The sequence below is a fragment of the Phalacrocorax carbo genome, chromosome 5, assembly GCF_963921805.1.
Source record: "Phalacrocorax carbo chromosome 5, bPhaCar2.1, whole genome shotgun sequence".
In the NCBI taxonomy this organism is placed as follows: domain Eukaryota; kingdom Metazoa; phylum Chordata; class Aves; order Suliformes; family Phalacrocoracidae; genus Phalacrocorax; species Phalacrocorax carbo.
In genome coordinates, this window is record NC_087517.1 from 68,862,018 (window position 1) to 68,888,616 (window position 26,599).

General features: G+C 39.8%; 1 protein-coding gene across 2 annotated transcripts in view; it reads right to left on the reverse strand.

Moving 5' to 3' along the window:
- SHANK2 (SH3 and multiple ankyrin repeat domains 2) overlaps window positions 1-26,599 on the reverse strand; it is a 364,507-nt gene that overhangs the window by 278,624 nt on the left and 59,284 nt on the right. For both annotated transcript variants that reach the window (XM_064452904.1, XM_064452902.1), the window contains 2 exons: window positions 22,736-22,813; window positions 859-925 (listed from right to left, as the gene is read on the reverse strand). In XM_064452904.1, coding sequence (XP_064308974.1) covers window positions 859-925; window positions 22,736-22,813 — 145 coding nt within the window. The remainder of the gene's footprint in view (window positions 1-858; window positions 926-22,735; window positions 22,814-26,599) is intronic.

Here is a 26,599-nt window from a genome sequence, read left to right on the forward strand (position 1 = left end):
GATCAGATGCAGCTGGGAAGGGAAATGGAAAGGAAGCCTTAATCCAGAGCAAGTCTTTCACACTCCTAAGCTTCATGTGAGCTGGCGTAGTCTTCCAGATAAATTAAATACTATCAAGTCATAGATTTGCACCACTGAGTTAAACGAGGGCAGGAGACTATACAGACCCTCCTGCTTTGAAAAGAATGCCTTTTTTCGTTCAACTTCAGGACGTTTCTGTGGAACTTCAATTAACTTGGATTAAAGCATTTTAATTCAATTTAATTAAAGTGTATTAGAAATTACTTTTATCAAACTCGGTTTTATTTTAACAGCAAAGAAGATCTTTAAAAAGCCTTAAGGTTTTTTGTCAAGGGCCCTTAATGCCTGTCGCCAGACTTCATCCAGTGCATCACATTGAACTCAGTGAGAGGAGATGGTTTTATGGATATGGAGAGACAGTTTCTGCCACATATTCGTTTAATTGCAGAGAAGCACCTTTCTTTTTCTTCTTCTGCCCAGTTACTCCTACCTGAGAACTGCTTTAGGCTGATGCCAAACCAGCCTGCAAGAGCTAATTGGGCCAGGTACGTGGATGCAAATTAATCTGTTACAAACTGGCTAATATGTACCAATAAAGCATCTACCACTCTTCCGCATTACTTATCAAATTTTCATTTTCAAAGCACAGCTTGAAAACATTTCAGCTTTTTTCCCCATCTTCATTTTTTAAAGAAAAGTTACTTTTAAAATCTCCCTGAAATGATACTGCCATCAGCCCCATAGTCATAGCTCACATAGCATCAATTTAGCACCTTTGCAAGATCTTGGTTTAAGCATGCATAACTTATTTTCAGCATCTGGAAATATTTTGCTTACCGATATCAGCTTCCCTGTGATTCTTGATATATTCAGCGAGCTCAAAATTTCCCGCTATTATAGCCACCTGAAGGATTGTAAAGTAGTTACAATTAATATATCGCCATCACTTATTAAGTAGGAAAACATGCATATTAGATTACTGACAAACATCGTACAAACACATTTTCACTTCACGAAATGGAGTAACTGTTTATAACTTCTATTCCGCAACTACTACACGCAATACGTTTCTGAAACAATGTTGAGAAATGATATCTCAATCTATTTGTAAGCAGCGCTGCCAGTCCCCCAGCTCCCCATTACCAAGAACGCTGCGATCGTGGATGCCTCAGGAGACTGCTGGAAGAGCTGTGCCTTTTCATGTTGTGGCACTCAAAACCAGCAGTGAACATTAAACACACCGTCCCCAAAGCTCTGGGAGCTGTAGTGACGTGTGGAGAATGCTACAGGAGCAGGCTTGGAGAAACATGGTTAAGATATTATTTCCCTTTAATTGCTCCTGCCTCGCTACTTACCCGAGAAAGGAAAACAGGGGCTACAATGCAACGTACGTGGAATAACCAGAGAATAAGTACCAAGAGCTACAAGTATCCAGGGACCACTACAACACCAAAAAAGACTAAAAAAAGAGGAATTGGAAAAGCTTATGCACATGTATAGAATTTAAAGTGTTTTAACAAAGATAGTTCTAAAATGATAATTTTCTTTTCATTTATTTCCCCGTTGTCAAACACAGATGTGTAACTATCTATTCCAAATTCTCATCTAAACGCACTTAAAAAGAGAAACAGCTCCACTGGATAGGAAGAAAGTGATTTGGTTATGCCATTGCTGTCTCCTCCCTTTTTCTTCTTCCCCTATTTTTGTGCTGAATATTCAGCAATTGCTTTTTTCCTGGCTCCATTTTGCAGCTTTATATTATGACCGATATCGTTCCCCTAATGGCAGGCGGCTTTCCTGATGCAGGCAAAAGCGAGAAGCTGGGCTCACCTTTCACATTGAAGTTTCTACATATACAGGGTGCAGGCAAAAAAACCACATTTAAGAAAATCTTATTTAAAGACTCCCCTGATATAGGGGCTAGTGTCAGTCATGAGAAATGATTGAAAACTCAGGGACCTTTCTGAGCTGATGACCAAGTAAGATTATCTTCTGGTTTGTACCACTCCACAAACCTCAGGGATGAAGAGCAATGCAAAGGAAGACTAAAGTGCTGAAATGGTTTTAGGGAGGTTAATGTCAGCAACATCCCTTCATGTAACAAGCGTAAGACCTTATTTCTGCACTTACCACAGGATACTGAACGACAATTTTATTCACTAGCAACCAAAACAAACTAATATGGAGATCCTGAGAAATGAACACTTTACACACAAGCAACAAACTACAGACAGAAAATCTTGACCATTATGTATTTAGGAGTTTCCAAATCTGCTCTAAATGGTAGAGTCAAAGCAGGCTTAAATCATGAGTCACGACCATTACATCCATTTCACCTGAAAATAAAATAATTACACATGATTTTCTGCACTTTTCATTCAGCATCGATCATTTCCTCCTTCTGCCATTAGCACATCTCACGAAGGGCTCTGAGTGGCCTCACCACCTATCCCACCGCATCGCTGGAAGACGTCTCACGGAAACGCAGTACTAGGAAGACTATTTGCTACAGGCACGGGTGCACTCGCTGCCTTAGAAAAAAGAGCTCACTGCAACACTCCTAATTAAAGCTAGAGGGGATTGTTGCAAGTCAGATTCTTACACTCTTCTCCCCTCTACAGTCCTGGTGACTTCATTTTACGGCCTTTCTTTAGACCCAAGACTCCCATTGTATTAGTCCTTATGCTTCACGCCATTACTCAGGAATCACTTTCTGTGCACAGCCCTGGAAATGCTTGTGGAAGGACTCGGCTTTAAACAAATGGTGTAAAATACAGAAAAATAATCTTGGATTTTAGCTTTTGGTCCTAAGCAAGCAATAGTTGGTCTAGAGAGAGACAGACTGATTTAGTTTAGGTTGTAAGGTCGAGTGGTTGGTAAAGTACAATTACTCTATTTTAAGTATAATACAGTATCAGAGTAAGTTTTTTAGATTATCAAACCACTTTTAAACCAAACAACAGAACATAGGATTTATCATATTTATGCCCTGAATCCAGGTTTTCCCCCAATTTATTTTTTTTTCTTTTTAATGCTTTTCAGGTTCTGTCTTTTTTTTCTTGGCAAATTGTTTCTTGTTTCATTAAAAACATTCTATCCAACATAAAGGCTAAACACAGCAATTACATTTTCTTTTCAAGTGTATCTATTTCATGGCAGAAATCGTATTCCACATTTGTATAGCACCTAGCAGTTATACTCAATACGTGTATGTTTGGGTTTTAAAATAATCCTCAGTCAGCAGCCATGAGCATGGCATATGCAGTATAATAATTTTCATCCTTTAAGTAATTAACCAGTGTATAATATCACCATACTTACTAGTGATAATCATATAATTATTTTCTCATTACATTATTAACAGTAAGAAAAGCTTTGCTTTGAGTGCTTCTCAGTTGTGTTATGTCAAATGTTGATGGATACTTGGGAGCAAAACGCATGACAATGAATCAGTAATAGTGGTTCAACTCAGTCCCACTTCTGCTTTTAGACTGCAGTTGAAAAAAATAGTGTTTCTTCTCAGATATGTAATAAAGCCATCCCTGGAGGTATTTAAAAGATGTACAGACATCGCACTTCAGGGCATGGTTTAGGAGACATGGGGCTGTTGGGCTGACAGTTGGACTTGATGATCCTAGAGGTCTTTTCCAAACTTAATGACTCTGTGATTCTAAGACGTCCGCATGCCGTAATATCTGCAAACATCAGGGAGGTCAGTGACAGAGGCAGGCTGGTGCCCTGCAACCTTGTCGCCAACAGAGCTAATTATCCATCTGAGAATTACTATTTTAACCATTAGTAAGATGACCTTTATTCCAGGAACTACTCCTGAAATAAACTGCTTCTCAGCATGGATAACATATCAGAATCTGGCCCCCAGCCTCCTCTGCACAGCTTCTAAAGCTTAACTCATGAGTCTCCCTGGCAAAGAGCACTACGAAAGCAACAGCGGAGCTGTACAAATACTCTCTCTTCAACATCACATTCTGCAGCCAGCTTGGTTCAGGTTCATTAAAGCAACATTTGTGTGTAGATCAGGGGTTTTCTCTACATTATAATACCTCTCTTCAGCATTACCCCTAATTAGCATGCAAAATTCAAACAGGGGATTCACCAGTGACAGGCAGCTCGCTAGACAGCAGCCATGTTACTCAAATCAAACGATTTTTCATACAGAGTAGATTTTAAATCTCAAGTATAAACATGCCGTTCAAGTGATAAACACATTTTATTACTTGAAAAAAGATATTGCCAGATAGCTAAGAGACAGCTTGACAGAGAATTGTTCCTGTGCTTGCTTCTTAATCAAGCACTAGATTCAGCAAGCTCAAGGTACCATTTCCCTCAATTTCATTTACTTCAATTCGCTAAAAACAGTATGTAAAATTCTAACAGCAAAAATGATGGAAAAATATGTTAAGATCTAAAGAAAGCAAGAAAAAGTAAAAAAGTACAAATATTTCTTGGCATAACATCAATGTACTTCACTTGAATTTGATGGGTAAAGAGTGTGGGAGAAAGTGAAGTCAGAGAAAAATCTGAAAGATACAAAATTATTCTCATTCAATTTTTATAGTTGCAAACTACAAAGCACAGCAACCACAGCCTCTTTTCCATCACAATTTATCTTCAGCCAAAGTTATAGTATGTTCAAATAAAACTATAAGTGTGAATGAATTAGGGCAAGGGAACGGTCTTCACAAGATCCAGGGCTCGAACCAAATTAAGGTGGTGTAAAGTCTCCCCTCAATTAAGATGAAAACTAAATCAGAACCTTACTGAAGTTCTATAATCGTACTAAACCTCCTTGTACTTTCAGAATAAAAATACCAATATATCTTCGCAGAAAATACGCTTCATAATGTACACGTGTTTACATCGCCATATTTTGCTTTTCAGGATGTTCTGTAGGCAAGTGCCAGATTTCTAACTGAGGGGTTATGGCAGGAAAGAAGGGTTCATTTGGGGATCGTTTGGATCACAAGACATCTCTTCTTGACAAAAGTAGCACAACCAGCAAAACTGCAGTGAAAGTTTTTTTTCCAATTCCAGTAGGAAATGGATTCCAGACATCAAAATGCATCACATGCATGTTTACAGACATGAAATATTACCATGCGAGGCTGGAGGTAGCACTTCATAACTAGAGGCTACCCATAGACTCTGTTACGCTGAAGCTTCAAAAATTGCAGCTTTTTAAAAACTGCACATACAGCAGTCTTACTACAACTCAGGTTCTTTCTTTCCTGCAGCAAATATCCTTTCATTTTGTCCTTTCACCACAGACAAGACACCTACCTTGCATCAAAAATCTGCATGTCCTTAGTCACATTATTCTGTAAACCCGATAAAACCTGTTTATGCATCATCAAAAAAAAAAAAAGGAACAGTCATCTACATTTTCCACTAAAACCTGCTTTTTATTTGCCCTGTTTTTAAAGGGCGTATTTACTTTGCAGCAGCTCCAGAATCAGAAAGGCTGCACCTGCGGCATCACAGCACGGTGTCAATCCAAGTCCAGCTGAAAAGCATGACTACGTAGTTCAAGTACAGTGCTTTCAGACCCAACCCGGGATCTTTATCGGCCACACTGATAGTCGGTTGGGGTCTCTGCCACACCCCCTCCTGCACAAGTAGTACGATTTTTGTACATATACAAAGAACCGAAACTCTCTTGGGTTCTTTTAATCATCATTAGAGGCAATGTTATATGAATGATAGTAACCAAAGTGAATCATTTACCAGCTCCCTCCCCCCCAAGTTTAACTGACCCCACTAAGGGCGTTAACACGGGCACCCAATTACATCCAAATTACATTTGATAACATACGTGACTGACCTGAGTAAGTACGTATGCTTACAACGGGGAAGTGAGCAGAAAGTAAAGCTGAATGGGAAAACATATCTTAGTAGGAGGTAATTCATACAAAATCAAAAGAAAACAAGGTAAACCCATGCAGCTAGATTGGCGGTATCACCGCCTATTTCCACAATACTCCGTCTTCATAATGTCATCCTAACAAGATGTTAATGGAGTCACTGAAACAGGCCACAGCTGAGATGCACTCAGAGGGCTGTCAAGCGCCAAGCCACGGGGTTAATGACTCTGGGCAGGGCAGCTGAGTGGAGACGAGAGCCGGTTGTCACTGTCAGGGTCCCTAACGCAGAGCGTGACCAGAAGCTGTGTGTTTGTATGGAGATTTGCTCTGCCTCGGCAGAAGCAAAGCTTGGGACAGTCACCCCATCGTCTCACTGTCTCCCAGACAGATGTTTCTTTCAAATGATGCAGCTGCTTACGGTGCATTACTATTTGCCACGCCAGGCAATGCCAGATGCTCTGCCACCAATTTAGCGCGGAAGGGAAGGAGTTTAATTGACACTTGGCTAGTTGCTATGGATGGTAACCAAGTGACAGCTCGGTGAAGTAGAAACTTCAATGAATGAAGTAGCTGTGACGCGGAGGCTGGCGGGGAGCAGGCAGGAGACGGGGCACCATGTGAGTGCTAGGCCAGCACAGGGCACTGGGCAAGGAATGACAGACTAACCGGTGAGGTGGCTTTAGGAGGGTATTACTTTCTCCTGGCATAGCATTATGCCCGTCCTCCGGTTTCCTGATATTTACAGTCGGAAATGTATACAGGCACTTTTTAAGTTGGCTTTCAGAAATCAGTTCAGAAATTAAACATTTGATGCATCTGGTTAGTTCTGCTTTCCTGAACCTTGTTCCCCAAAGAAATTTAGTTTAAATGATGGCAAATAAGACTCCTTTGCGTAAACAGTGGAACCTGACAGATGTCCAGTCTCAGGCTTCAGCGTGACAGAGTTTCATAACGTTTTCAGACTCTGGACCAGATATAAGCAGCAGCACTGACTCACCGACAACTTACTTGTCAGCCTCATAAATGCAGTTGTCAATATATCAGTTACTTCCATTCAAGTATTTATATTTTTTGATTGTGATTAATGCAGGTTTTTGTTCCTTTCAGGAAATTGGAAGTTATATATACACTTTACCTGTCACTAACCTTCCACAACTGATTTTTTCCACTCTTGAAATGTATCACAGGTAGAGTTTATATTAAATTAGAGCACGATCTTTGTAGCCTGTCAGCAAACAGGATTTTAGAGCTTTGTAGGTTAGACCCTGAAACGCAAGCACCAGAACTAATATTACGTTATCGCTCTCTGGAACAAACTGCTCCGCACAATAACAAACAACACAAAAAAGACAGAAATTGAAGTTTTCCCCTCTAAAACCCAGCCAATGAACTTTGACAAACTTTCTAGACGGGAGCGAGGAGAGCATATCTCAGTTCATTTACGTTTCACTCTCAATCAAGGCTGCTGCACTTCCTTCTGCACATACTTCAATTTTAGACCAGGCGAGACATAAAGCTTTAAAATGCTCTGCCTAAATGGAGAGCGGAGGAAGCTGTTTGGGCTGCCCAGCTGTAGCTGCAATTCACAATAAGCAGTTCATGATAAAACAGAACTCCCCACCGCCTTTTTCTTCCTCTTCCCTTCCAGACAATTTCACTTTCCTGATGAAAGTACATTTCATTATGCTTTCTGTCAGGACTGAGGTCTCACCCTTCCATTGCCTCTGCTGCCCAGCAGCACTCACTGAATGACGGTCTTTCAAGAAAGCTTGAAAGAGCACTGAGTTCGGGTATGGCGCTGTACATTACAGGAGATGGCTCTATCCCAGGACAAAATGCGACTTCGGTCTTCACTTCGCTCAGTCTCAGCCAAGCAGCGGAAACACAGACGGCCATACAGGATGCTCTGAGGTACATCTGCCCTACGTGTTCCCGTCTCCAAGGGGAACTGCAAGGAAGAGGTGATGCAACCCTGAGGATGAGACTGTAACCATAAGACTTTCCAGAAATTGCCTTCCACTTAAACAGCAGACTTACAAAAATCAGATTATTTATTGTACCACGAAGGACTGTATTATTTTAACAACGAATAAACACCATTTAAGCAGTCACAGCCCTTCTGCAACAGGATTCACAATCAGCAGAGACTCGCAAGAAATTAACACAAGTGGGCTTAGGAGGCACGGCTGGGCTCACTTCCGTAATGAAAAAGGCCACCTGAAAAGCCCTTCTATGTGTCATAATTAGGACATGTTTTCTTAAGATTAAAAATATAAGAAATGTTATCATTTTTAATTAGCACAAGTTTCCAGACAAAAATTATATCAACAATTTACCCAATAGCTGCAACATCAAGAGAGGTGATAATCCAACAGCAAGGCAATTTCTAAAGGTTATTATTACAACCTTTGGAGACAGAAACCTTTTTAATTTGGTATGAAAATCTAACGGCCCTTACTGGGGGGCAATGAAAAGGCAATGTAGTTCGATGTATTTCTATTGTGTCCTCTCGAACGAAAAGCTCTCCCTGATAAAACGAAGAAGGCTTTTTGGAGTCTAAAACCACTTTGAAGTTTGCCACCATGTAACGCAGCAGTCATCTACCAGGACATTGGAGAGAGGGGTTCAGGTTGTTAAGCGCAAAGACCCTGCTCTCACGTATGCCTGTGCATGCCGGTGCAGCACACAGCACCATGAGGTTCCATCCCTGACAGACAGCGACACAAAATCAGGCAGCATGCTCTGCAGACTCTGGGGAAAAAAATAAATCTTAAATCGCTATGCATTCATTGCTCTTATATGAGAGCAGCATGTAGATTTTAAAACTCTCTTCAGTGGTACAGATGGAGTTCGGTTTGGAAAAGCAAGAAGCAATCTGCGTTGCAAATTCCTTTTCCATAGGTGTGGGAGAAAAACGTACTGATCAGACAGTATTGGTTTCTTACGCAGTTTCAGAGAGCTTGTACATGAAGGTATGTTTGTTTATTCAGTAAATACAAGAGCATATCTAGAGCTCAATTGCTTTGGAAATAGTCTTCCGTGATACCTTAGCAAAATGTGACAATTTGATATGTATTGTTCTGAGCTCAAATCACAACATAGACTTGAGGTATTTTCAATTAGAGAAGACATTAAGAATTCAATAAATATAACAAAATGGGCTTTTTTCTGAGAGAGTTGGAAAATTCTATACACTTACAACAACAATATAATCTAAAGTAGAAATGCTGAATCATCATGAATTCTGTACTTTACTTTCCAAAACCAAAGGGCAGAAGTATCATCCCACATTCTGTAGCCGTATCGATCACAGCTGAGTTTTGACTTTGAGGCTACAACACTGTAAAATAAAACTAGCGGGAGCTTCTTAGTTCACCTCATTATAAAATAAAACCAAATGCTTGATTAATATACTATTAATATCACTAATTCCCTCTCTTTTTTCTAACAGCGCTCCTGAATACATATAATATGGATGACATGAAACATGACCCCTAGAAGATACATATGTTTACATTATGGAGACACATTTACACTCCAAAACTTTACTAAAAAGCAACCAGTTTTGGAGTTGAGATGTAATACATCTAATTAGAAATATGCCAGAAGCAAATTACTATTTGAGAAGTTTATAGCTGTGCAATATTTTGTCCATAGAATAAAATAATAATGGTTTTGTTGAAAAAGTATCAGAACTGAAAGGGTTTAGTTGATAAAATAAAATTAATTGATAAAATTAATTTTATCAGTTTGAAGCTTTATTTCAGGTATAACATTTTCAAGTTTCAGTAAAACTCACTGAAATATGACGAATAAGCTATACATAAAGAAAAGCAGTAAAATTTAATTTTTTCTTTAAATAATAGTCAGTAAAGATTAATATTAAGTGCAGAAATAATCCACATTCTCCACCAGGACAATAAAATGCTGGCAATTTTCCTACAGTACTCCATTGCAATGTTATGAAAGAATATAAGTTAAAAAATCGTACTCAGCATTTTCAGACACACTTCTTTCTTGGGCAGAAAGTAATTCTTAATCATTTCAATTATCTAATGTAACACAAGCTTAATATTATGCATTTTGAAAGGAACTAACTTTGTATATTACTCTATTTGATGTCCAGTAGATGGCAAAATATCAGCAATAATCACCTTTAATCTTCTTGAAACTTGCTTAATTTAAACCCCAAAGTAGATTTTTTTTCTTTTTCTTTCTAGTCTCCACTTCCTATTTCATCAGACAGCAGGATTAGCTTTACCTTTTGGATGTTTTCTGTATGTTTTCTGCTTGAAAGACAATTTCATCTTCATCAGTTCTTGATACAACAAAGCACAATAATGTTACTATCCTTTAAATAGTCCTTTGAAGACAGTTTCTTCGCCACTGAAATTTTTTTCTCCAAAAGCATGCTGCTGCTACTGTTCCCAAATTTGCCAGCACATGTTAGCATACTGTGTACAAAAATCTCTTAGCAACAATATCTTAGTGTCTAACATTTTCCTTCTTCCAACTATGATTCATGGAGCCATCTGTAGTCAGATATTGACATGCAGTATCTTAAAATAGATACCTTACATTTGCTCAACAACTAGTTTTAGCATCTGAAAATATAAATTATGGGAAAGGGCCAATATTTCTTTGAGGCTCTTCATCATACCCTTGATCATTTCAGCACGGTTTAAACAAAAGCTTGCCACAATCACTCCGCCTTAGTATTAAGGTCAAAGCGTTCATGCCTTCCAGAGCGCAGCAGTAGGCAGCTCGGCGCTGGGCACAGTCCCTTATGTAAGCCCTCCAAGCAATCTTGACGGCTTCCCAGGTGAAGACCACCTCGTGCTGGTACCCTGGCTATTTTATAATAGTCACCAAAGACTAGGTTTTTAGACTCCAACTATTGCTACATGCAGCATTAAGATCTAAGCATTTTTCACCCCCTTGGAGCGTAAGCCTCATGGAAAGCGCCCTGCAAGGTCAATGTCTCAGCTGGGCAATGACAAAGAGACTTCTGCAGCAGCGGCTACTGAAGGGAACGCAACGATGTCCTGCATTCTGCTCAGGGGATGGAAAAAAATTACAACCGTAGCCTCCCAAGCACTGCTTTTGCCTCCCAAAACTCTTACAAACTTTTCCCTCAGAAGAGAAAGCATCTTGTTTTCAGACACAGCAAATTCTCTATTAGTAGCTAAAGACTTTGCGTAACACAACTTATTTGTTGCAATGCATTGTGCAATTTTGTGTAACTTAAAAATACTGAAATCAGGAAATGTTAATTAAAAATAATCATATTCAGAAGAATAGATTTAGTAGCATGGCTTTGAAACAATCTTAGGTGTGAGGAACACACCTCCACCCCAGTGAAATCAAACAGAATTTTATCCACTTCGAAGGAACCAGGATTTTACCCTAAATATTTTTGAGCAATTAATATTTTAAAACTAAGCAAACAGACAACAGCGGGCATCCAGACGCACGATATGTGTTTAGCTGAGTATTATCAAAAAAGTACGCTGCAAGCATAACAGTGCTGGCACATTTTCATAGCTGAAATGCTGGTTTTGCTTACAAGAGGTTTTACAGCCCCTATGGGTCGCCTGAAATACACTCAGTAGCCCTGAAACGGTGCCAGAGCTGACTAGCCTAGTGAATTCAAGTCAAAACTAAGAGAAGGCTACCACACTGAATGACCTCTTTTCATTCTCTTTATGTCCTGCAGTGCTGTCTTAGCAGGACTCTATACTGGAATGACGCCTAAAATGCCTTTAGGCAGCCTTGTTCATTTTCCAGTAACCTTACTATGATGTAAAAAGTAGAATCTGTATTTCATTTTACACTGTCCTTTCATGAACATACACAACTGTGTTCTTAAAACATAACTACTATTACTCACGAATAAGCCATGACTGAATACCTTCACGTTAAACTAAGGCTGCATGGACAACAAAATAATAAATCTAAGTTCCTTCCTCCCAACACAAGAGCAAATCGCTTCTGTATCACCTCACTCTCTTGGCTTTGAAAGACAGACTTAACTCCGGTGACAAAAGGACCCCTTGTTATGCAAAAAACAGCTTGCCAGACAGCGTTGAACTGAATACACCGGCAAGTCGATTAAAGTTGCCACAAAAGATGGCTGGAAGCAAAAAAAGAACACGCGGGCAATTTCATCCTAGGCACAACTTCACCGTTTCACGGCATTCTTTTGTTTCCTCCTGTTTCTTTAGATGAGAGATAACGATGTTTTTAGGTTACCCTACCCTGTACACTGCATGGAACGGGAAATTTGATGTTTATATCTAGTTTAAAGGTAGAGAAAAAGAATTACCTCTTCTTTCTGCCTCTCTGCTAAAATGCCACCTAGTAAGTCACTCTCAAGTAAGATGCTTTTTTTCTACGCTTGTGTTTTAATAATTAATATGGAAAAGAAAAAGCAAACAGTGTGGTACAGATACTTTTACAATTACAGACTCGTTCCATGGGAAAATCTAGCTCAGGCTGGAAAGAGCCATCAAAAGCCAGTTACTGCATAATCCTTATTACTGCTACATGGGCGAGCCGCAATTTCAAAGGAGTATTTACCAAAAGCAGATAAAGCCAGGTTGCAGCATCAGATGAATCAGATAAGATACAGCCAGTAATAAAATTGACTTAATTTTCTTCCTACCCCCCTGCTAATATGCTAAATCAAAAAGCCATGAAATGTAATCTTCCTCAGCCGAACTCTTTTAGAAAGAGATTGCGAAAGCGTGCTCTTTGCTAGATTTTGCTTTCCTTGAAATTACAGTAAATGTCAGGTTATACAGAAAATTCAGCTGAAGTGCGTACAGGTCTGTGCTGCTGTGGGGTAAAAACTTTCACCTCTGAAGGCAGTCCTACCTCATGGAGAAACCAAAATGTGCTATATTAGCAGCTTCTTCCCCAAACACTTTCAGAAAAATGTCTTCCTACTCACAGCAGGCAGTAGATACTGCCCACTATTTCACAGTAAAAACAGTTTATGGGATTCAATTCTGCAAACACTTAATAATACAGTGTTGCTTAAACCGCTAACCTGAATGGCTGAAAACGCTTTTTGAAAGCCCTTAGGTTAAAATGCATTGAGATATCAAAATACTATGATTATTTTACCTAATATATCTGGTGGATTCATTCCAAACCCTGTGGGTTAACTATAATAAAACCTTTGGAACCAGCAGTCTAGTAAAGTCAACGCCAATACCGTACTCTGATGAAGACGGACACGGGACAACAGCATATGCCAACTGCTTGTCACAAATGTTCTCTCCAAATGGCAATGCAAGAAGATGCTATGTCTGTCCTAAAGGCACAGATCCTCCATTTTTATAATCAACAAGAACTCACCTGGATACTGCCAGAAATGAACACTGATTAGCCTGTACAGTCATGCAAAAGCAAGGGACCATGCCACCACATAGCCCGACCGTCATAACTACAACCATTGATCTGTACGTGCAGGCCTGAAGTGCCCACGGGTCCCACTCACAGGTTGTGCTCAGCACTGCATAGACACAAAAAAAAAACATCATTGCTGCCCAGAAATGAAAGTGTAAGTTCATAGAATCAGAATGGTTTGGGTTGGAAAGGACCTTTAGAGCCCATCCAGTCCAACCCCCCTGCAGTGAGCAGGGACATCTTCAACTACGTCAGGTTGCTCAGAGCCCCGTCCAGCCTGGCCTTGAGTGTTTCCAGGGATGGGGCATCGACCACCTCTCTGGGCAACCTGGGCCAGTGTTTCACCACCCTCATCGTAAACATATTTCTTCTTTATCTCTAGTCTGAGGGTGTGGCAATCCACTTGGAATCAAGCGGACAGAGGCATGCAGGAGAACAGCAGGGCACGGTTCGGCATCCTGGTCATCACGGCAGAAGCAGCCTCAGTGCAAAAGGCGGATTTCAGTTTCTCTGATATTTCTGGTTCATTAGTATTGACTAATTCAATCAGTGTCACTAAAGCTATTACACACACATGACAGCGGCATACAAAATGTAATAAGGTATTACATTTTACAGAGAAACTGAATAGTACTAATATCTCAAAATAACACGGTTTAACAATAACAAAAATTTAAATGTAGCAGATTACTGCAAGCATGCTTATCTATGGTTTATGAAACAAATTTCCCATAAGGTTTAACCTTCTTATTCTGCAGTTACAGGTACAGGAATCAAGAATTCACAAAAGAACATCATCTCTCATCTCTCCCGCTGTTAAATCTGGAGCAGAGTCTGATAACTTTTCTGCAAGAACACCGAGTAAGAAATATGCTGATATCTGTCACTCTCGAGATGTTTATACAGTGCCTATCATTTCCATTGCAGTGCATTTAAAACCCTGGCAACAATGCAATACAAATAAATGGATATTTTGCATTAATCTTGTTCATACAGCTCCTGTCTTAGGACTAAGGGGGGTTTTTTTGATGTCTTAGAGACACACCATCTATTCACCCGAAATTTGCTCTATACCAATAAAAATAGAAAAACTTCCTCTGATAGACACAACAATTAAATAAAGTATTTCCAATGGCAAGATTCATAGTGCTCTTTATGGCTACAGAAAAAATACATGCAGTTATCACAGCTGACCTTTTCACAAGGATAAGACATGCTACGTGTGACTGCTCAGTTATGATCAGGCTATTTAAGAACTTACCCTTGCTGCCTTCTCTTCTAGGATACAGTACAAATAAAATCACAGGAGCAATATTCAATCTTGCTATCAAAATCCTAGAACTAAATTAATACTACAAATCTCCATCGCCTCTTGCAACTTCACCCACGACAACTAATGGCATCTGAATCACACACGAGCCTTTCTTAGGTTGAGGCAAGAACGGTAGTGACCATCAGAATTTAGTTTGCTTAATTTGTTCCCTTTTATAACCTAATTTAAGTTGCTTCTGAGCCTTTGGAAGTTTATCCATTTGGTGGGAAAAGAGATTGGCTCCTAGCTACCTCAGAGACGTTCTTTGTCCCATGGAAATCCTGCTGCATGTGAGAACATCTGAGGCATTGCAGCTGGACACCCCTGTCCTAGTGGGGAGGGAAAGCACAAAGAGGGGGGAAAAAAGGATCTCGGAGTGTTTGCATAGCGTGCAATACAAAAGGCGGTCTCATGGACACTCCTCTGTAAGTTTACAGTCACATAACAACCGTGCAGCAACAGCTTTTTTAAAAAAAAAAAAAAAAAGACACCTTCTGCAGGAAGTATTTTTAGCATCTCCAAGTGTGACAACATTTTGCCCTTCTCAATAAAAGATAATCATATCATCTAATTTCTTTAAGTTTTAGGATATTACTTGCATTTGTCTGCTTTTCTGAAAAATGGCAGGGGTTAAGACAAAGGCTAGGAGTGATCAGCCAGCCCTGTGCAAACCATCACTGGGTCAAGGTGAATGAATTTTAACCCCATTCTGTACCCATACGTAATTCTCTGCTCCTGTATCTCTTACTACATCCAGCCCTTATCAAGCCAAGTGAGAATACCAGTGAAAGCCACTCAGGCTGAGGTCCACACTTTGAAAAGTAGGTGCAATATCTTCAGAAGTAGTTGAGGCAGAAGCATCTTTGCTGTCTCGTGTTTTCACTCTGCTTTGTTATCTTCCTGTCACCAGCTGTATAATGAACCAAATATTGACCTTGGGTAATTGTACTGGCTGTGCCAGTAGGGAGAAACATCTGCCTAAGTTTGTCAATACTTCAAAATTGACAATAGCAGGAAATCTGCTGACACTTCAGGTCACCTCTAACTTGCCATCAAGCACTTTCCTGTTGGAATTATTAACTGGAACAATATCTTGTATCTCTCCTAGTCTCAGGAATATTTTCATTTGGCAGCCTTTCCCCCAATGCCCTAACAGATAACATATCAGCACCACAAAGGCTTAAATATGCCCAAGGTGATGTGTACAATTCCCAGAAAGCCTTTTTCTCAAAGAAGAACATGTGTTCCTCTGTATAAATAGCACTTCAAGGTAAGTGATGAGAAAACATATCATAACTAATCACTGTTTGCATCTGGATATATCACCACAAGACCTTTTTTTTTTTTTTAATTAATTACATCTTTTTAAGAACCTACACTGAGTATCCCTACATACTAACACACTTTTTTATTTTTAAAGGAAAAATCCAGTTTGTTCTGGCATGATCACTTGTGAAGATTTAAAAATGCTAAATGCAACTCTCACTAATACCTCTGTGTTTCAGTCTAAAAAGCCATTCCGTATAATTTTTATTATACTCATTCTAGTACTTTTGGGTTTTTACATGATTAAAACCTTAAATCTTTTCCTATCAATATCTAAATATCACAAATAATGAGTAAGTGCGAATTAGACTCTATGCTCTTCCATGACAGATTGTCCTTTACCTATTGTTTCTGTACTGCAAAACACAACTGATCAACACAAGCAGCGAGATAACATTTAAAAAAAAAAAAAGGTAAAACAACCAAAGCAAGTATGAATAAATTCCATTATTTGACTCAAATAAGGACAAAAGCTGGAAAAAGCTGAAAGTCTGACTAAAGGCAGAATGCATCAGGAGAAAAGAGCTACATTTTTTGCCAATAATTCACAATATTTAATGATGCCTCAACAGGTGCTTCAGGAAAGGAATTAGGATTAAAATACTCAGCAAAACCAAAGTCCTTGTGTAATTCATATGCTCCTTTAACACAACAGGTACATACTTTCGCAACAAGAGAGAAAGAATTGCTTTATATTTGTAAAGATGCCTTTTTGAGGCACCAGACAGATTTTCAGTTTTAAAATTAGCTTTCTCAGGGTTTCAACCTTTCAAAAATAAATCAGAGACAAACAATACCTGAGAAAAACTTATGTTCTTTGCCTGTAAATCTCATCAAAAAGATTAAATTCAAAATTATAGTAAACTAAATCAAAATTTGGTTTTGGGAAGCCATTATAGTGACATGCTGGATAATTAATAAGTTTAATTTTTTACAGACCACTAGCAGGGCTGGGAGCATTGCGTGCACTTCCACCTTGTGACAGCTCCATCCTCCCTGGCCTCCCGGCTCCTCATTCCAATCTGAGCCTTCATCCCCAGCATCACCACCGAAGCAAGACTCCCTTTTTTATACAGTCAGTCCCAATTTCCCCCTAATCTGAATGTCATTCTCTTCTGCCCTTGATGATTAAAAATCTCCCCAAGACCCTTATCAAGCTCAGTCTCGCTCCATTCACCCTACTCTTTCGGGCTTGGGCTCCCAGTCTCAGCTGGTCTTGTACTTTCTCACCCACCTCCAGGCTCAACATTTACTTACTCATCCCCAGTTGCACCTGGCTATATTCCCCCCAGCCGGCTTAGCTTCCAAATATGCAGTCTGGTTTTACAGCCCCTGTACTTGAGTCAGACTGCAAACAGGTTTACACTGCCACGTTATTAACATGGAGATCACTGACAGCATGCAGGGCAATTAAAGAAAAGAAAACAAAACAGAACAACATAACACAACAGGGGAGATGGGACAAGGAGAGGTGGGTCAACAGAGTTTTTAAGTATGAGCAAAACAACACATGTTTTCCCTCACCCATACTCCAAAATAGCTGAATCATTTTGCTTTTCCGAACAATGCCGCTTGAGATAGCGGGCATGGAAAATTTCATTTCCAGTGATTCAAATCTGGCAAAAGTATGAGCAATTGAAAATAGATGTACAGCCAACACGCTGAAAGGAACAGTTCTACCTGCAGTGGACCTGGAAGATTGCCGCTCCTCCTGCCACCTGTGTAACGTAAGCACGTTAATAACCCATGCTGATTTGGGGTAGCGATGGTCAATAATAAGGTACATCCAAGAGAGAAATCATTCTCAGGTACAACTCTGCCTCAAAAGGTGTCACTAAATGGCACCTCAGAATAGTTCTTCTGTATTTTGAACACATATGCTTCAAAAACACTAATTATTAGCTGTATTAGCTCTAAGCTTAAAAGTGCTTTATAGCCCTTGTGAAAACATATGAATTATTGCTATAGAGCTTCTTATCACTAAAAGAAAAAGGACAAACATGATAGACTAGGTTTATGTTCATTTTAACCTACACAACAGAATTTCAACAGGCTTGCAAACACTGCAAAACTCTGATATTTCTGAATTACTTATTAGTATTTGCCAGAGAGGTAAGCAAATATTTTACATTGATCTAGGAGCACATAAAATGTGGGGAAACTAGCTATGGACCCTAGGATATCATGGCTTTTCTGAAAGCATATTTTGGGAGGGTTTACTAATAAAACAGAAACTGTAATGTCAAAAAAAAACCTAAAACCACTGGAAACTTCAAAGCTAGCCTATAGCTGGAACAGAAGTTACAGTTCAGCATTTCATAAGCCAGTATACGAGAGCTGTAAATCGCTGCACTGTATGTTGGTGGCAAACATCATGTTTCAGCAAGCTCTATGATAAGATATGGACGGCTACAGAGGCATCAGCAGTACTTAGAGCTGGCACGGTTGAGAGCATGCCCAAGTTCAGTGCTACAAATGACAGCACAGACCTGCTCCGATTTCAGTTACTTCAAAAGAAAAATGGCCAAGCACAATGTATATAACAGTGTATTATTTGCTAGCACTTCCAGCTCTGTAATGCCAATGGGTTCCTTCCATCTGTTAGCACAGAATAATTAGTGTATAAAGTACTTAGATCACCCAGCCAAGATGGGCTGGATAAACAAGTGATTAATAAACAGAATTGGCAATATAGTATAATGATGTGGCACTGGTTTCATCTTAACTCTAATTGCTAGTCAGCCTTTAACCAAAATGCACAGTACACAGAAACTTCTCACACTTAGGCTGAGGACAGTGATGCACAAGTTACCCCAATCTACTTGGAACATACACAGGGAAGACAGACGGAGGAGATTCACCCCACATCTACGCAAGTGTTAATACTTATTAGCGGGGGGGACCCCACAAAAAACATTCAGATAAATTTCTGCTGACCCATGTTCTGTTATTGCAGAGTACATCCTACCAGCAGCACAATCTATTAAGGTTGACAGTCACAGACAGACTTTCGGCTATGGGTGACATCAACTGTATTTAACTGATTACTAACTTAATGGACCCCAGTCATTGGTCAGGATGAAACACACAGAATCATAGAATTATCAAGGTTGGAAAAGACCTCTAAGATCATCAAGTACAACTGTCAACCCAACACCCCCAGGCCTCCTAAACCATGGCCCCAAGTGCCACGGCTACATGGTTTTTGAACACCCCCAGGGATGATGACTCCCCCACCTCTCTGGGCGGCCTGTGCCAGGGCCTGACCACTCTGGCAGGGAAGACATTTTCCCTAATATCCAACCTAAACCTCCTCTGATGCAGCTTGAGGCTGTTTCCTCTCGTCCTGTCACTGGTGACTTGGGAGCAGAGACCAGCCCCCCCCTCACTCCAGCCCCTCTCAGGCAGCTGCAGAGAGCGAGAAGGGCTCCCCTCAGCCCCCTCTTCTCCAGGCTAAACCCCCCCAGCCCCCTCAGCCGCCCCCCCGCACACTTGTGCTCCAGACCCTGCCCCAGCCCCGCTGCCCTTCTCTGGACACGCTCCAGCCCCTCAAGGCCCTCCTTGTCCTGAGGGGCCCAAACCTGAGCCCAGCATTCGAGGTGGGGCCTCACCAGGGCCGAGCACAGGGGCCCCATCCCTGCCCGGCTCCTGCTGGCCACAGCAGTGCTGACACAAGCCCGGGGGCTGGTGGCCTCCTTGGCCACCCGGGCACTGCTGGCTCATGCCCAGCCGGCTGTCAGCCAGCACCCCCAGGGCTTCTCCACCGGGCACTTCCCAGCCCCTCTGCCCCAGGCCTGGGGCATTGCCTGGGGTTGGTGTGACCCAAGGGCGGGACCTGGCACTTGGCCTTGTTAAACCTCATACAGTTGACCTTGACCCATCGATCCAGCCTGTCCAGGTCCCTCTGCAGAGCCTTCCTACCCTCCAGCAGGTCAACACTCCCGCCCAATTTGGTGTAGCTAATAAAAGCTTAGATGCCTAACTGGGCAATACAGGTAAGCTTTTTCATGGCCTGGACACCTGGCAATGCCATTCCAACACTAACTTGGCTGGACACTGAAAAGGCAAAAAGGACACCCAGATCCCAGGCAGAGCTGTGTACACAGTGTGGGACACCTGAATTAAGTGGCACAGACTTCAGCCTAGATTAGTTTTCCTTCCACATGATCCAGCAAACCCGTGCTTGTTTTAATAAGCATTCAGATTTGTTACGAAGTGAAAAAATGCACTTTTTTTTGGTGGTAAGATTACACTACATTCATTGGTCAGTAATGCTAGATACAAACTCTGCTGCTCCTTTTCATCAAAATAAATAAAGCTTTGGCAGGCAGGCCTTGGAAGAACCACACAAATTTCTCCATGTCTGGATACTTCTATTTTACAGAATAGCAGTTTTCATATCATCAATTTTCTAAGCAGCAATTCAAAAGAATCATCCTTTTAGATTTCTGAGAAAATAACATAATGGAGGTTACTCAAAGGAATAGATGCTGCAGCTACAGCCTTTCTCATTATGTACATATGAGATGCTTCAATGTTCCTTGCCACTGATTACATGAGTAAACATTTTTAGTATGCAAAATCCTATTAACTCAAGGGGATTCTGCATAATTTTATAACAGCTCCACTTGTGGTGTCTGATCGACTGGGTCAGCAACAGACAGATGGCAAAGAATTAATTCTAATGCCATTTTATTGCAGTGCTGGTGTCAGGGTTTTCTCTACTCACTGCATTCAGAAAAACTAGAACTTCTCCTACGTTCCCTACACCTAAAAGTAACACACCATAGGGTAAAAAGATGGCAAGTAATTTCCTTTTTCTTAAGTATGTGGATCTAGAAGGGATAAAACAAAGTCAACCTAATCGTCGGTCCTTCTGCCCGTACCAGGGGAGAGGCACCAGTCAAAAGCCCAAGCTTCAGAAGTCTAACAAAGTTTAAACAATGACACACAGGATTTTATTCCATAGGGACAGGAGGTAGTTCGCTGGTCACTATGTGCACAGCTACACCCTTCTCTTGAAGTTATTTATTTTGCCTCCTGAACTCACTTGATTTTACTTAGTTCTGGCTAGTCATCCTTCACTTTTTGAAGCCCTACAACTATCAGCACTAGCTTTCACACATATTTTCTTTTCTGCCTTTTTCCCTGTATTTTTCTCTTCTAAGAGGAAGAATGAGAATGTTGCAGCAGTCAGCACAAAGAGGAACACAAATGGAAACTATTCCAGCTGTCATTTACCCTCCCCACATAAAATCCTAAAACTAAAAGAAAAGTTAATCTCAACGACAAAGTAATAAAATAATCTAAACTCTCAAAGTAAAGAGATGACACAGGAACCCATCCCTCCAATAATTAGGGTTTTCTCTTATTCCACTTTGTAATCGCTCCGTAATTCTAAGGTGCGGTGATAAGTATTATCTAGTACTTAGTGAATTTGCGCTTAGCGTATATTTAGATGGCAAAATATTAGCAGTCCAAAAACAGTTAATAAATTATTAATGCACTGTTTCCCCAATTTTGGGAAAATGGTCCCAAAAGTAAGCAATGATCTGGCTGGGATTTGCAGGCAGGACTCTTAAGCTCTTGAGATACGCAACTTACATCCAGAAAACCTTCAAAATACAGAGATAATTAAACTGATACAGAAATACTTGGCTGAGGTTTTTTGAAAAGACCTGAAACACAGAGCTGTTATCTATGTGTAAACTTTGGGGAGCCAACCCAGAGACCCACACAGACATAGTTAATATTCCAACTACTTCAAAGGATGAGAGAAAAGGCAATCTTCCTTGAGTTCAATGCCAGCATTATCCAAAGTGGGTTGGGGATGTAATGGGAAAGACACAACAAGCAAAGGTAAACCAGGATTTCTTTTGTTGAAAGACTGCCTGGTTTGGGGAAATAGCCCCCCTCACATTTCACAACAGAACACTTCCTTTTATTGGTACTGTGCCATCATTCTTCCAGAAGCACTATTTTCTGTTACTTGAAAAATAAAATTCCTCTTCCTTTTTCTTAAAACATTACAGCTTTCATCCCTATTTCTCACATGTCATTTTGCATTATAAATGTTTCTCTGAAATCCAGGCTAATTAAGACTGCTTCAGAAATCAGGGCTTAAGGTTGTCAGGCATACCTGACAACCCTTTGGCCAAACAATTTCCTTCCATTTGGATTTTTAATTAAGCATTCTGGAAGTATTTTAATACAAGAAAATGGTGAAAAAACAGCCAGTCAGTTTTGACTAATCCAAGGAAAGACTTCATTTTCTCTTGGAGACACACATGACAACTTCAACACTGACCGTGTAATAAATCAACCCCATCCCTGAAACTTAGCCCAGCTTTTCAGCCTCGCATCCAAGCAAGGAAGAGCTTCTTTCCAGCTAAGTCAACAGGGGCCAAGCAAAGCTTAGCTGCCCAGTCACTCCTTGGATCTCTCTCACATGAGACTGGAGATAATCACAAAGCAAGGCACATCTGACCAGAGGACACCACTGATTTCATGCTTTGTCACTAACAGCTCATATAATTCTCAAACTCATTGACAGTGTCCACTGGAACAGCCGAGAGCAAGCCTGTTTTCCTCTCGTTCCTGATTATTCCAGGACACTTCACTTAGTGCACTACACAAAAGCCAGTTTCCAAAATGATAGTAATCTTACTCTCCAGCTGTTTTCAGCCTTGTGCAGTGTAACTTCTCCACAAAACCAAGTTTACGTGAGATTTTCCTGCAAATATTTTGGGGGGGTTGGGGGTGGGCAGGCATATTTATTTCTTACCTGAAATGGAGACTGGCTGTTGTAATTCTTGATCTCCTTGTTGGCTCCCCGGAACAGCAGCACCCTTGCACAGCTCTCCTGAAAATGGTAGAAGAATAAACTTATTAATAAGGGTCTTTAGTTACTAAAGAGATGTTGTGGCTATGAGATGTGTTGCTGTTTGGTATGTATTTCCTTAGATAAGGAGTAAATTAAATAAATAGAGAAATTAAGTTATTAAAACAGTATTTTAAATATGACATGGCTTTAGGTGATTTTGCAGTGTGTAGAAACAATATGCAAGTGTAAAAATTGTAGAGGGATGCAAGAGGTAAATATCTTACTAAATTTTTAAGAAACTGTACTGTGGAAATTCCATACTTGACAAACCAGATTTTACAGAAAATGTCTTAATTCAAAATGAAATTTGACTCTCATATGGTTTTTGCCTTTTTTGTAGGGAAAATAGAACTGCTCACAGTACAGCAAGCAGTACCTGGGATGAACGGTATCCTCCCCTACTGCTAAAAGTTAGACAAAGCAGTTTTACCACTTGCACACACTTACTTTGATTTTTTCAGCCTAACTTTAATTTAAAATATTTAATGTATGATTATATTTTTTAATACACCTGAAAATATTTGGTTTGCCTATACTCACTGCACTGACCAGTTTTACCTTCTCTTTTTTCCCCCTAAAAAATATTAACAGTTACAGCACAAACCAATAGACCCCTTCGAACGAGAGAAAAGTACAGCTTCAGGCACTCTGAACTGAGGAAATCTGCAAATAAGATCCCTTAAAAGCAATTTTTTTTGACACAACACAGTGTATTGCTTAAGTCACTGCTCTGCACTGCTGTAAAATACGACTGACCATAACCTGCTAGAAATCCTCCGCGGTTCTGGCACGGTTCTCAGGATACTAGACTTTTTGATGACCCATATATAGGCTGTATTTCCTACTTGTCGTCTTGAATGTTCACCTTAGGACCTTATGCAAACCAGTTCAACATTTCATAATGGTTTTATGTTTCCTCATCATAAATATTTCTATTAACTTTATTATGCTTTCCAGACTTCTTGTCATGTTGTGCTATGGGGTTCTACCTGCTGAGGTATTTCAGTGTGCTGCCTTTCACTTTTAACAGTAAATTTGCAGCCAGAGAAAACAATCATATAATTTAGCTATCTTAGTGACAGAAATAAAGCTCATTTACTCAACTCTGAGTCATAAGTGAATGCACAGAAATTATGACTGAAAATCATTTTTGTCTTGTGGTTTCTAATTTATCATGCCAGATTCTTGATCCCATTAAGCCTCCTCCATCACAGGGTTGTCCTAAATATATCTGGGGAGGCGGCTATCCTGCCCTTTCACCAAGACTCAGTACTCCAAGAGGATATCCTTTTGCTCCCACACTTCCTATTCTGTATAACAGGCTGAAACAACAGAACAGATCATACCTCAAGGCAGTGTATTAACAATCAGCTCATAGATGGTAATTTTTTAATGAGATATAATTAATTGAGATAGTTTCATTTGCTTGCACTGAAATCTGCACATCAGGTGCATTCTCTCTCCCTCTAAACATAGAAGGACCAAGAGCAATGTGTAAAATGTCAAAATGTTGTTCTCATTTTTCTGCATTCTGTATTAGCAATCATGCAAAGAAGTAAATGTTGCTGCAATCTAGATTAAGAACTCCAGGTTTTAAAAAAAAAAAAAAACAAGCAGAAGAAGAAGAAAGGAAGAAAAAGTTCTTTTCAGGGTTACTTTTCCAAGAATTCCTTTTTGACTGACTCCTAAATGGTTCTAGGTTTGCACACTACATTACATTCCCATTATAACAACTATTCCACCAGGTACTGTTCAGTAAACATACTGGAAATGTTAGTAGAACCCTTTAGCGTGAAAATGCCCAATTTTGATCATGAACTTGAGGATATAAATAACAATATTAAGAAACATACTGTATTTATTGGCTGATGATTCATTTCATTATCAGAATAAATAATGCAACACTACAAAAGCAAAAGAATTACACGTTTAAAAACTACATGACTTACAAATTTAAGCTCTGCCAAGTAACAAAACACACGCAAAGTGATTTATTAAATGATTTTGATACGAAAAGTTTTGAGAACAGAGGTCAGGGTTGTTCAACCTAAGGATTTTCAAGAAAACTTGCTTTGGATGAAGCACTGCAGTTGTTATTTATTCTTTTAAAACAAACAGAAGCATTCTTAGCTTCATCATCTCTTCTTTTTGTCTCCTCCCCATTCTTCCAGTACTAAGGGGAACAAACTAGGGAGAATAAGCAAAAAAGTCACCACCAGAAAGATTGCTTTTCCTTTGTTAATTCAATAGAAATTCCACATTTTAGAGCTCCTGATTGTTAAGGTGCTGCCTACGAATGCCATAACTCCTGTTTGCATGTATTTTAGCTCTGACAACCTAGTAACTTCTGATATCAAGAGCTCAGTATTGCTCATTCATTATATCATACATGAACTGAATATGCAGCAGCTTTTTAGACTTCATAAGATTAAAAAGAATTTCACAGAGAAGCGTGGGCTTGTCAGCAGATTAGATTCAGTTTCTTGTCTGAGAGCTAATTACCTGATTTAATACTGAACAGTTTTCATATAGAATCCAATCCACTGACTGCAAGAAGGCAGGCTTCATGCCAGCGTTGTTATTTGCAAAATACAGAGCCATAAGATCTGTTTAGATTTTATTCAGTTACTGGAGAACCATGAAATGACTTTAAAAACCAAGAATTTATTCAGACCAGCACTTAGGTGACACTCAGGAAAACAGAATTACCAACTTCAGGAATTATCCCAAGAAAATTCCCCAGGGAAGACTGGAAGGGAAAAATCAAATGGGTAATGACTCCATCTACAGGAATCAAGAGGTAAAAGGATACTGCTGTCCTTCCCATCCTCTCCATCCAGAGAAGACCAGCACCGTTCCTTCCACATTAGCTAATAACAACTCTCAATAAAAGGGACACTGAAAAAAAATCAGCACAGGTTACCGCTCACAGCACCCTGAGAAAAACTTTTTCTTTTCACATATACCTGATCAAGGAAAACAGAAGCATGACAGCGTAGTCACAAGATGTTAAACTTCCATTCACAAAGCCAAGTTTGATGACTATGAAAATATTTGCAAATTTGTAGATGCAATTTCAATTAGAGTCTTTAAATCTTCCACGGAACAATTTTTTCCACCAAGGTGAGGAAAAAAACCTCATCTCTACATGCAAAAATACTGTCATTCTACACAATTATTCGAATTTCAGCATTATACTGCATAACCTTTGCCAAAAGCATATGATCATGTCAAAAACTATAGTCATGAAAACACTGTGATAAAATGGTCACAAAAAACCAGATATCAGTTCACATTATTAATTTTTTATGTGCATTACGGTCCCGGCTTCAAAATTCTTACTAAGGAAAAGTGAAGTTAATGAGGTTAAAGTAAATGTTATTATTTTTTTCAACAGAAGCGCTTATAGTTACACACGTTAAGCTCTTGATATGAAACCAAAAAGCAAAACTTTTCTTGAGATAAGGGTGAATTTCACTCCTCTGCAAAATTTTCTAGGAATTTTAAAAGTGCCAACTTGCAAAAGCATTGCATGCCTGCAGTCACAGAAACCATCCAAGCTGAGCAAAGAAACTCTTGCTGACTGTAGAGTAGTTGCTGTTAGTGGCAGCCTGTTGAAGACACTTGGCAGACAGTGAGCAAGAAGCAGTCCATTGGGGTACTGCCCCCGCTGATACACTGCGTGCTTCAAATAATCAGCTTTAACGAGGAAGATTTGCACTCTTTATGATTTGGTATCAATTATGACACACACATCAAGTCAAC